Here is a 13138-nt window from a genome sequence, read left to right on the forward strand (position 1 = left end):
TTGTAAAACATTTAATAAATATTTATTTTCAATGTACAAAAATACATTATTGTGTATATAAACTAGCCGCAAAAACTATGTCTCTCTTGATTTCACGCGATGCATCTTCCATCTTTTTGGCAAGTACTGTATCACCCACAAGAGATGCACCATTTCTAACATCCTTTAATAATTCACTCAACCTCTGTATACTGCGAACAATTATACCTTCATCTATGTCTGTTTTTTCCATTATTTTTGCAAATACCTTTGAAAAAGAAATTAACATTTAAGATATAATTTGTATAACATATTTTAAAAAGAAAACATGAATTCTTCCTTCTTTTTTACATAGATGTAGAGTGCATAAGAAAGAAAGAAAGAAAATCCATGTTTATCCAGAAAAGCATACATCATCCGGTTTTATAACTTAAAATATCATCTGCACAAATTAATTAGCATTTTAAAAGTTAGCCGTCACTCAGTCTATAAAAATTGCATTTTAACATGAGGCAATCCAATAATTCGATAAAAAGATATTAAGGTTTTGTTTTTATGCAATCTGTTATTAGTCTTATGAACTTTTTTTAAGAAGCTTGAAAAAACATAAAATAAATTTGAAAATAATCATTCTAATAATTATCAAATAAAGTATAAAAATTTGGAAAAATAATTAATATATTCTGGCATTAATTACTGACAATAATAGTTCAATGAGCACATAAAAATATGTAAAAAAAAAGTTTTTCTTTCTAAAGTTTTATCACAGTGAAAACTACAGAGCCTTCTAAATTAATTAATACAAAGAGAATACATATATAAACTTATGAAAACAAAATGATTTTGAAAGAGTAACATTTAGAAAGCTTTGTCTTTCTTGTTTTGAAAGGTATTATCAATTTCAAAAGACACATAACTGACTTTTTAATTACAATCTGTACTTATCTGAAATAAATTAACTTTAAAACTGTTTTTTGTTAAAAAAAGGTATTTAGAGAGTCTATGTGAAGAGGCTTGTTACAAAAATTAAAAGGACTATTTTACAATAAAAGAATCAATAAAATTTATCTTCATTTAAAATTTCGACCAACAATTTCAAGATTATGAAATAAAATGCACAAGTACGTCGATAAATTTTGAATTATTTTTAATAAAAATTTATTTTTTTATATTTAGTGAAGGTTTAATAAAATATATGTTCGATAACATAACATAAGAATTCAAAAGACCATTTATATGCATATGTTTTTCAATACTTATACAAAATAAATAACAATAAATAAAATGGCACATTGAATTTATTGTTATTTATTTTGACACGACGAATTTCTTCATTTTAAGCTTCTAAGAACACTATTTTAGTTATACATACATAGTAAACTGTGGGTCCACATTGTGTACCCCATATGGGACCTAAAATTAACTACTTTTGGTAGGGTGCACTATTCCAGGGGAATATAATACGTGGTATATTTCTGAGATATCTTCGTTATTGATTGTAAATAATGCTACACTAACATTAACAAGAAAAGAAGGAAAGGAAATAGAATGGATGGTACTTATTAATCCTAAGAAAACTAATTTCTATTTGAGATAAATTAATTATTATGGTGAAATAATTATCTTAGTTCCTCATTGATTTTTTAAAGACAATTCTCTTCGTTTCTTATTGATTGCAAATAATGCTCAGCATTAACAAGAAAAAAAGCAAATAAAAAAGAATGAATGGTACTCGTTAATCCTTAGAAAAATAATTTCTATTTGAGATAATTAATTTTCAAAGTAAGAGAATTAATTTTTATGCAGAGATAATTATTTTGTTGCTTATTGATTGCAAATTATGCAACACATTAACAAGAAAAGAAGCAAAGAAAAAAAAGAATATATACATACACCAGTCTGACCGAGCAACGAATAGGCGTATGAAAGCACAACGCCCTTTATTTTATCATCATTATTAAGAGAGCGAGAATCAAAATCACATTAAAACCACTGTGTTCCACTATTTAATGTTAGGGAAAAGTTTTGCAAGTATTCCCCATCATTCCTCTACTCATATGAAAAAAGGGAAATAATATTAATTGTAATTCGTTCAGACAACAGGTAGACGATTTTCTCTGGTTTTTATTCTCAGTTGAGGGAAGAATTTAAAATGATAATTACTGTACTCTTTAATCTATTTTTAGAAGAGGATGTGAATTATTAATTAGGTGAATGGCTTTAGTTTTTAATAATGAATTAACATAGAGAATTTAGGCAAATAATAAATAATATAAAAATATTTGTTAAAGCTTTTTATATAGTATTATATATAGATATACAAACATATATATCAATATTATATACAATATTTTTTAAGCTTATATTAAAATTATGAGGATAAAAGCATTAATACTTACAGTTCCTTTTGCCCATTCATAAACAACTTCTGCTAGATAGAAATTGTACTGAGATACAAAATTAGGATCACTTATTCCACTTCGAGCCTGCTCAGTAGCAATTTCCCCAGCGACGAATCTTATATCTTCAACTTTCTAAGGGAAATTATAAAAATAATAATAGTGATTAAATATTTAATTAATTATTTTAACAAATGAAACAAGTATTTTATCCATTAAAACTGCAGAAAATTAATTAAAAAACAATTACTTAATTCTTGGAACAATTCTCTCTTTACGTATAGTAATAATAAAATTAAAAAGGAAATAATTTAGAGAGAAAGGCAGCTTAAAAAAATCTATTAATTTTAAGGAATAAGAGGGTCATTATACCTTTGAGAAGTTAATTATAATAACAATAATAAAGGTATTTTAACCTACATTAATACGATATTTTGGCAGCCATGAAGTTTTCTTGTAGCTTTACGCAATAAGACATTTTTTTTTTCATAGTAATTATTACTTTTCAAACTGAAACACTTAATTGATATTCTACTAGTTACATATTTACTCTCCAAACAATAACACATTTCTTTCAATTGTTTAAAGAAATCATGTATAAGTTTGAGAAAATACTGAAAATATTGCCTAAATTCTACCTTACAAATAAATGAATAAATATGTCCACTTTATTTCTAAACCGACAGAAGCTGTAAAATACAGGTTTGTTTTGAAAATGAAAAAATTCAACTCATTAAATTGAATTAAATTTATTTATCTTTATTGAATTTAATATTTTCTGCCCTACCAGAAACGTTCTGTAGTGTCGTTATTGTCATCGGCCATTAAGGCAGAGGGAGTGCGATTGCTCTTGTTTTCTAGTGGCGCCATCTATGGCCAAGAATTAGACTTCTGCTACATCCATACGTGACATCCGTTTATAGGGCGGACCCATTCATTCATCCGCTGATCGTAATTTGGACCTGAACCAAGTTTAAAGCAAATTTTGTTTATAAATAGAATCACATCTCCAGAGATGTCAACTTTCCAACAATCCATGATCGAAAGTACAATAATGCATGTGTTAACAAATTTACATTTTATTAGCGCAATTTCAATACTTTTCAACTTAAAGTGTCTTATTAAACTCAATACTAGTATAACTATATGTCTAATATTAATAATATTATGCATGAATTAACAATTAAATAAAAAAATTAACATTTAAGTGAAGTGTTACTTTTTTTCAATATTCACTACAAAGAACAAAATTTTCTTGGTAGAGAAAACTCTTGGTAGAAAAGAAAACTTATTTTGAACAGATTATTACAAAAATTCCTGATAATCATAAATTTCTACTACGCAATCATAACACCATAATCGTATTAATTACGGAAAAATCGTAATAGTTGACACCGCTGTGTGTCTTTGTAATACCTTAAAATAGAATGTATTCAGGTTAAAAGAAAACACAAAACATAAAAATTTCTTTTGAATTACATACTTTTTTTAAGTGACTAGGCAGTTCTAATTTGGTGTCATCACATTTTTGCTGGAAAACCATACATGATAAAAGAGCAGCCACCTCACCAGGAGTACAATCACTAAAGATGGATTTGACTAGAAGCTCTGTAATAAGCAGTTCATGGTTACTCATTTCCCGGGCCACAGAACCTTTTAGTTGGACATTTTCTTCATTGTCAATATAACCTAATACCCTAAGTACCTAAAGAAAAAAACACACTTCTATCAGTATTAAAAAAAGTATTTAATAAAAAATACTTTAAAATACTGAAAAAAAAGTATAATCAAAACTGGTATTTAACAATCATAAGAACCATTAAATCAAGTTTGCCAATGCGTGAGTACAGTGCCAAATTCTGGTTACACAGGTCACGAGCTAATGGCAGTTCATGTAGGTGTATCAAATATAATACCCTAAAGATAATAAACTATAATAACTGGATATGATAATATCACAAGGGCGCCGGCAGCGGGGTGCAAGAGGGTGTGCTTGCACCCCCATAGCTTCTTTTTTTTCAAACAATTAGAGCGATGCAGAAAAACAATTTTGTTACAAAAAGATTTAATTAAAAATATTTTTATTCAAAAGCAAATAATCAAATAAATGATACATAACAATTAAAAAATTGTTTAATCAAACAAGAACTGTAATCGTCTTGTTTGCTGTCCAAAACTGTTCATAACTTTTTCAATGAATTCTGAGTCATCTTTGATTCTTTTCTTATGCACAAACTTGGCAGATATCAAAGCTATATTTTAAAATTTCATTTAATAAAATATAAATAATATTATATTTTCTATTAGTTATTTAGTTTAACAAAGGTGTATAACACAAACTGACATCTCACAACTGTAAAACTTCATCAACACAATAAATACCAATGTTAAGCTCGCACAAACACGTTAGTATACGAAACTACTGTTAGTAGTAATGTGTGTTTCAAAGTCAGTAGCTACGCCAGCGCCATCAGTACAGTTTCTCGAGGCCAAAATTTGAAAATACAAGAAATTCACATTTTTTTTAAATATCTTGTTAAAAATGAAGAAATGTATCTTGAAAAAAATTAACAGATGAATGTATATGTAATAACAAAACAAGATGCAATAACAGAACACTTAAAAAAAATTTTTTTTTTGGGGGGGGAAGTAGTTTGTTAGAGGGTTGCACCCCCTTTTATATTATTCTGCCGGCGCCCTTGTAATATCATGATCTTTATTAACAACTATAACTATTAAATTTGACAATATTGAGATTATTATTGATAACATAACCTATCATTTAGATAATATTGCGATTATGCATAACAATAATTTTTTAATATGATATTATTATGAGTGTTGATAAATTTTATTTGAATGATGAAAATATTGTCCGATGTTAAAATTAATATAAATTAGTTTAATTGTAAAAATATCATGATATATGGTTAAATACCAATATTTTTGATAATACTTTGTGACAACGAAGTTTCTTATAGATTATACAACCAATGTTTGTGCTGGCAACAACTCAGAAAAGCAGACTCCAGCATATGATCCATATGACTGATAAATACCCTTAACTTCAATTCATTAAACAATATTAGGACATAAAATAAAATAGTGAAATAAAAAGCAAACTTAATTTTTAAATAAATAAACATTGCAAAGATTTTTTTAATTTGATTTTTAATAATAAATACAATAATCAATAAAATAATTAATTTTGAAAACATAAAAGAAATCATAACCAAGTTAAATTTTATTAAGTTTACACTAGTTTTTATTTAGTTCACATACTTTCAACACAATTCATACAGTGTTTTGTGAACAGATTAAATTGATTAAAATAACAAAATATCAAATTAGGCATAGTAATACAGCATAAGTTACAGTGTGAAATTTCAAAAGGGAACAGTAGAAAGTGAATAAAAACAAAAGAATATGTACTTTCATTTGTGCTTTATTTGAGTTATTATCATTATTATTTTTGTTGTTGTTCTAATTTCAAAATTGTCCTATTTTTCAATGAATAATTCAGTTCGAGTAAAATAAAGATATCTTTGAATTTAGTTTTGTGTCTTTTTATAAAATACCTACGTACTTGTATAGGTTTGGCTTAATAAACCTATCAGAAGGTCATTTCTGTCAGGTTCCGATCCAAACAGAAAATTTTAAAGTTTAATATCTTTTTAATTTTAACAAATCAATAAATATAATAAATATCTATAAATAATTACAAATCAATATAATAATATAATAAAAATCAATTATTAGGATTTGAAATTCTTAATACAGTGAAAACTCTGTGAAGCGGAAATTCATGGGACCAAAAAATTTGTCCGTTTATGAGAGTTGTCCGTTTACGGGAAGGGTACCCTAATAACGAAATTTAACACTGTAAATTGTTTTTAGAATATTTTTAAAGATGTAGAAATAATTAAATAATATCTATAAGGATACTATAAATATCTACAAGAATATTTATTTAAACTATAAGAAAGATAAAAAAGAATATATAAAGAAGTTTGATATAAATACATAATTCTGGATGTAGCTACAGATAAATAAATATAATTTTCCTATTAGCATAGATACTCAAGTTAGACATATGATACCAAATAGGAGCTTTCTGTCCTCAGTTCATTTCAATTATTAGGTTTACATCCCCTTACACCTACTTATCATTTGATAGGGAACATGGTTAATACCTTCTTGAAAAAAAACCTCCCACGATTCACAAAAAAAAAGGTAATGCATACCTGTAAGTCATGAGGATCTATTGAGTTGATTATTCACAATTGATCAGCTATCAAGTGTCTGAATAAATGTTTCATTTATATAAACACCTCAAAGATTATACTTCTGTTCTCTTTTTTTCCCCAGTTGTGTTAAATACAATCTTCAAATTGATAAGAAAATTAAAGAAATTTTCAATGGGGAAGAAGCATTGAGAGAAGTCATTTCAACTTGAGGGGTCTCATAACCTGTGTGGTCTAGATGAAAAGATCAAAAGATGCCAATGCCGGAATTATTTCAGGAGTGCAGTACCATTTTCTCTTCTTTCTTTACAAAGATAAGGCAAGGTGACAGGAGAATGATTGATTTTTCAGTGGTGAAATAGCTTAACAATATTTTTACCTACGGATAAGGCAAAAATTTTTATTTACATGGTTTAAAAATGGTGAAAAGTTGCATTTTTTTAGCCTTCAATTTAAAGCAAAAATAGTTTTTTTTATTAAATTTAGAAAAAGTAGTGTCTGGTTTGTAGAGATAGAAAACAATGTTTCAGGACCGACTGTCCGCGTCCCGTTACGGGAGTGTCCGCTTTGCGGAGAATGTACGTAATGGTTTATTCATAGAAGATTCTCGGGGAATTTAAAATATGTCCGTATTGAGAGGCGTCCGTTTTGCAGGAGTGTCCATAACAGGAGTCATTGCCAGTTTCATTACTGTTATTATACTCAGTTAATTTACTATTCTTGAGATGAGAATAAAATAAAAACCAACTGTTAAAAACAAAATCCAAGATGGAGAGGAAAGGGAAAAGGACTCTTAAAATCTTTCACTGCTACTGGACAAATTTATCTGTCTAGAGTAGTCTCTTAGACAAAAATATGATTTTTTTTAAAAAAAAAGAAGTTGTTTAAAAATTAGTTAAAATTTTTGGAGTCAGTTCCACTTATAAAATTTTTTGTCAATAGTAAGTGCTTCAGTAAGGTTTTAATGAAAAACTTATTCTTTCATTTAAAAAAAATTAAATAGTAAGTTTCAGTTTGAATTTTTGTTGAAAATCGAGAAACCACATGAAATCAAAACTGATTTAAAAATTTTATATTCTAAAATAAATTGTTTGAAGTCGCAGTCCCAGATTATGGAATTTATAATCAGTAATACCTTCAAATAAATCATATTTTTAAGCAGCACAAAACCACAGGTAAGTCAATTTTGTTAATGTAACAAAAACTTATCAATAGTAATATTAGGGATGCCAGTTAAAGTGAATTCAAGGCGTCTGGTTTATAAGACCAATGTTGTAATCAGAGTCTTTATTTTAACTTATATGATATGCTAATAACAGAATATAAACTGGAAATATAGAGACATATAATTACATTTTTACGCATCTGATACTCTGGATGGAATGTAAGGCTTTCTTCTGACAATTTATAGGAATATTCTTTAATATCTTCCTCCATCTGTTTATATGATGATAGCTCTTCAAACTGAGATGAAAAAAACTGTGTTTATCAATGCAAAACAGCAACAAATATTCTGAGAAAATCAATAAATGTACTTACATGCTTCAAAAATTCTGGGCATTTCACGCAAGTATAAGATTCCAGAGATTTTTCTATGTTTTCTACAGAACGTATTTTACTAGCGAAATTAATGTCTTTTAGTACTATATTGGCAGAAGGTAAACCTTTCATATGAGATTCACATAATGAACACAGCTCTTGAAATGCCTCACTGATAGCTCTTCCTGGGCTTGTATTCCTGAACAAAAATAATTTTTTTTTTTTTAAAAAATATGTAAGATTTACATACTTTTAAAAAAAAGCTTTAACAGTAATAACAGTAAGTTCAGTTTTTCTTTCTCTGTTTTCTAAAACACTGCTTGGTTGTTAATGACTAATATTGATGGCCGGGAATTCACGCTTAATAATGACCCAAAGAAATACTGGTGAAAAGGACTCTGAGTCAAAAATGTTTTGATGCTCCAGTTTCAAAAACAGTCTAAATATTTAAAAAGTCAAGCCTAATAATCTAAATATTTATGCTCAATTTTGGGTTTCAGATAATTCGAAATTTTTTTTTAAAAAAAGAAGCACTAAATATTAAAAGGAAAATAGTATTTTAATTATAAAAATGAATTTTAGATAATATTATGATTGGCATGTCAATCATTATAAATTAAAATATATATTATCTAACCTAATTTAAAATAAAATTAAATAATTGTCTGTATTAAAATAAAAGTAAAAAATTGTAATAGAAGCACAAAAAATCTACGTATTTAGTTTAAGACTTAATAATTTTTAACGACAGAAAAAAAAAAAGATTATTATTATAAAACTAAACGTGTCCTGCAGCATGGAAAAAAAAATTAGAGCTCTAACTCCAGGTAAAATACAATGCTTCAACTACCAGCTGGTGAAGGCCCACATTACATTAGTACTATTTAGGTTTTAGAGCAGATGTTGGTAATCATCACCTGGTGAAAAAATTATAAAATAACAAGCATGCCATGTTAGACCTTCAATTCTACGAAAGATTTTTCCATATCTTCTGAGGTTGGGAAAAGTAAGTGGATGCATGTCTGAATTTTTCGTGAAACAGATGAAGCGGATAGAATTAATTTTAGTTAAAGAATTTGGAAATCAAAATTAAAATTTAAGCTTCCTAATAACAAAATGCATTTCTGCACTTTGTGTTTTTCGCACTTTGTGTTTATTTATTTATTTATTTTTATAATAATTTTGTTAATTTTCTTCAGAAGTTGGGATCATTCTTAATTTGCCCGGCTTGGTTATAAATTGCACACAAATGTCAAGTGTTGCATATATCGGGCAATGACTTTTACACATGCCCAGTGTAGGGAATGCCGGGTAATTGTATATCAGGCAAGTTAACTTAACCTATAAAAACATAAATGTAGAAAATACCGTGCAATAGCTTTTAAACTTTAAAAAAAAAAAATTAGTGTAAGGAATACCGGGCAATGGCACATAACCTCAAAAAACTTGAGTGATGGAAATACCATGGGAAGAAAGGCAATAAAATACTTTTCATTGGAAAGTAGTTTGAAATTAAAGGAATAGTACTGGACATTTGTTGTTTTGTAATCTTATCTCGTGGTCTTAGCTCCATGCTCCCAACTGTGCATGGATAATCTTTTTTGGCTCTGAAACTGCCAAGGACATTACATTAGAGTGAATTCCAAATCAGTAAGATATGGTCGGAGAAAGTGCAACGTGACCAAACAGCAATTAGAGCACTCAATCAAAACCCGCCCACGCTGTGGTAGGTAAAGTTGCATAAAATTATTTTATTTTATAACCGCCGGCCCAATTTAGGGTTTACGACTACTAATGTTCAACTCAGTAGCCTCGTAATTTTGAACCCAATCCTGAAGACAAGAGAACTCTTGGATCAAGTATTAGGAGAAATTTGCCTTTGTGGAGGACTTTTCGATGGAACTAACCTCCCACGGTTGGCCTGACGGCATGGAGACTCTAACCCATGATCTGCCTAACACTGAGGATATTTTTTGGCTGCACTGTGGTTGGCGCAAGCTGGATGCAGATTTTCGTATCAACCAACAACGGCTGGGATTCAAGTCTGGTTGAACTCATTGAAAAGCAAACGCTCTATCCCTTGAGCCATCATGGTTCGTCATAAAATTATATTAGAAAAAGGTTAACAATATTGTTTTTGTAAACTTATTTACACATTTTTCAGTATCAAGCCAATTTATATGAGCTTAGGAATGGCCCATAACATATGAAATGATTCTTGAACAATTGACAATGTTACTGAGTTTTGTTCTAGCAAATGAATAGTTTGGTGAATATGCAATAAGTTTGATTTTTTATTGTTTTTTAAGTAACTGAATTAGTTTTGAGTTACTGATAATAAGATTGAATATAATATGTTTGAATGTACAATATACTTTGTAGGTAGACAGAGTTTTAAGAAGAGTATCTTAAAAAATAGAAGAAAAATATTTTTTTAAAGAAAAAATATTCCTCTTTTATCTTACTTAATGTTTTACACATCTTACATATTATAAAACACAAAGTATTACTTTATAAACAAATTCTTCTCCCCAGTTTTGGAGTTAGTAAAAAAATTCAACCTAAAGACAAGAAAGAGTAGAGAATAAAATGTTAAAAGAGACTTAAAAGTTGGAGTTAAAAAGAGTTAGTTAAAAGAGAACTTAAAAGTTAAAGTTAAGAAGAGTTAGTTAAAAGAGAATTTTAAAATTAGCGATTTTCAAAGTGTGAATCATAGCATCCAACTTTATCATGGCAACAAGCACATAAAACAATTATTAAAATAAAAATACTTAAATGATTTAAGCACACAAAACCTAAAATATGATTAAATTTATTAACGTACATTTCAATTATTTAATAAATTTAACTAAGAATAGAATTAAAAATATATATACAGAATATAATTTACTTTTATGGTATATATTGCAAATCACATTAGTGCACCAGACTTAGGAATTTTTTTGGCAACAAAGACATGAAATAATTATTAAAATAAAAATACTTAAATAATTAAAGCACACAAAACTTAAAATATGTTTAAATTTATTAACCAACGTTTTTATAACAATAACTAAGAATATAATTAAAAATAACGATACAGAGTATAAGTTATTTTTATAGTATATATTGTAGGTCACATAAGTGCACTAGACTTAGGAATTATTTTTAAATATATTAAATAAGTAAAAGAAATAATGAACATTAATAATTTATTGTGAATGTATCCAAAAAAATGCTATTTGATAATTATCACAATTAATTTAATATAACTAATTTTCAACAGAATTTTAAAATATAGAAGGCTCCTAACTATATATTCTAATGTTAAAGAAGTGTTTGGTCAGTGGTGGAAGGGTCAGCTGGATAACAAAAAATCAAGATGGGATGGAGTTCCTATTCCTACTTCATGTTACACATAAGATAATTATTTAAAGGAAACAGTTCATTAATTATTACTAATAAACTATGTTAATATAGTGACTAAATATAATAAATGACATTTGAAATATAGTCTGCCAGCTGTCAAACAATCTTCATTTTTTTAACCATCAATTCATGTGCATTTTATTGTTACTTTTTTAATAAATATGAAATTATAATGAATATTTTATAATATTCCAAACATTACTTTATTTCACATTTGTTTTTTTAAATTTTTTCCTAATTTTAGAAATGAACCTTGAAATGTTTATCATATCTTAAGAAATGTTTTAAAAGAAATGCCTTACTTTATTAATGTCAACAGGTTTTTTTTTAATTGTTTAAAATTTGAATTTCTGAAAAAGTAGCCACGTGCGCTTAAAATGCTACAACTAGCCACTGACTGTTATAGCATTTCTCATTTTTTTTCAAGTTGAGATTTACAAATGGCTGGTTTTAATAAATTTTTTATTATGTTTCATAGTTTCAAGCCAGATATTTAAGAGCATACTGTATATTAAATGAAAGAAATAAAAGAATAAGCATAAGAAAATCAATTTTTAAAATGTTAAAAAGTAGTAATTGTAATTTAATATTAAATGCTTATCAATATGAGCTCCTTTCAATAGCCAATACAGTTTATGAATACAATCTTCTGTATAAGCTTCAATGCATGCAAAATTATAAGAATTAAATGTAGATAGTATTAAATGAACAGAACAACAGTAAAAACTGGCGTACACTTAAAGCAAGAATTTTTTTAAAAAAAATTGCACATTAATATTGCAATTTTAAAACTATATTTCACCATTAACATTATTTTAGCAACTGTGTCAAAAATAGTGTTGTCCTAATATAATTGTCACCTTGACTTAAATATTTATCTCTAACTTTATATACATTTCAAATCATATGGTCATAAAAATAGCTTTACCCTAATATAGCTGTTACGATGAAAGAAATAGTCATTTCTAAACTTAGTTACATTACAAACATTACTGTATAACTGTCACATTCATTTAAATATTCATCTCTTTATTTACATGAAAAAATATTTTTAAAAAATCTTAAAACTTACATTGCTTCCATTCTTTTCCAATCCCTAACAATTGCAGCCTCGTCAATCCTGAGTGACTTATTACAGATAACTTGAATTTCATTAAATGTCACAGTTAAAATTTCAGGTTGTTTATTGCTAGGGTAAAATAACTGCTTAGTCCAGGGCTGTATTTTATGTGAAGCTTCATTGGAACTCAGAGACTTTTCTTTTACACCGATTGCCAGCACTTTACACTTGTTATCTTTGTCTAAATTTAGTAATGTGCACAAAATGTTTTGTTGGCAAGCTGTAGATATCACAAGAACCCTGCCCGACACTAATAATCGACTGGAGAGAGCAATACCACATTTTTGAACCTGAAAAACAATTGTAATTCAGATCTATTCAATGTCATATTATAAAATAAATATAAGTTGACCATTTGATAGTCCATTTAGATAAGTAGTCAATTTATAAAGACAACATATAATTCTTGGGATTAGTTTAGTGCTTGATCATAAAACCCAACTTAGACA

At 27.5% G+C, this 13138-nt stretch overlaps 1 protein-coding gene across 1 annotated transcript in view; it reads right to left on the reverse strand.

The window, feature by feature from the left end:
• Window positions 1–13138, reverse strand: part of tst (superkiller complex helicase subunit twister) — a 37073-nt gene continuing 23935 nt past the window's right edge. The window contains exons 19-24 of the mRNA XM_043050844.3: window positions 12642–12979; window positions 8162–8360; window positions 7976–8086; window positions 3862–4083; window positions 2379–2513; window positions 1–247 (exon numbers count right to left, since the gene is read on the reverse strand). Of these exons, the coding sequence (XP_042906778.2) occupies window positions 47–247; window positions 2379–2513; window positions 3862–4083; window positions 7976–8086; window positions 8162–8360; window positions 12642–12979 (1206 nt within the window). The 3' untranslated portion in view covers window positions 1–46. The remainder of the gene's footprint in view (window positions 248–2378; window positions 2514–3861; window positions 4084–7975; window positions 8087–8161; window positions 8361–12641; window positions 12980–13138) is intronic.

This window comes from Parasteatoda tepidariorum, chromosome 4 (assembly GCF_982258835.1).
Source record: "Parasteatoda tepidariorum strain Cologne lab strain chromosome 4, Ptep-v5.0, whole genome shotgun sequence".
NCBI classification, from domain to species: Eukaryota; Metazoa; Arthropoda; class Arachnida; order Araneae; family Theridiidae; genus Parasteatoda; species Parasteatoda tepidariorum.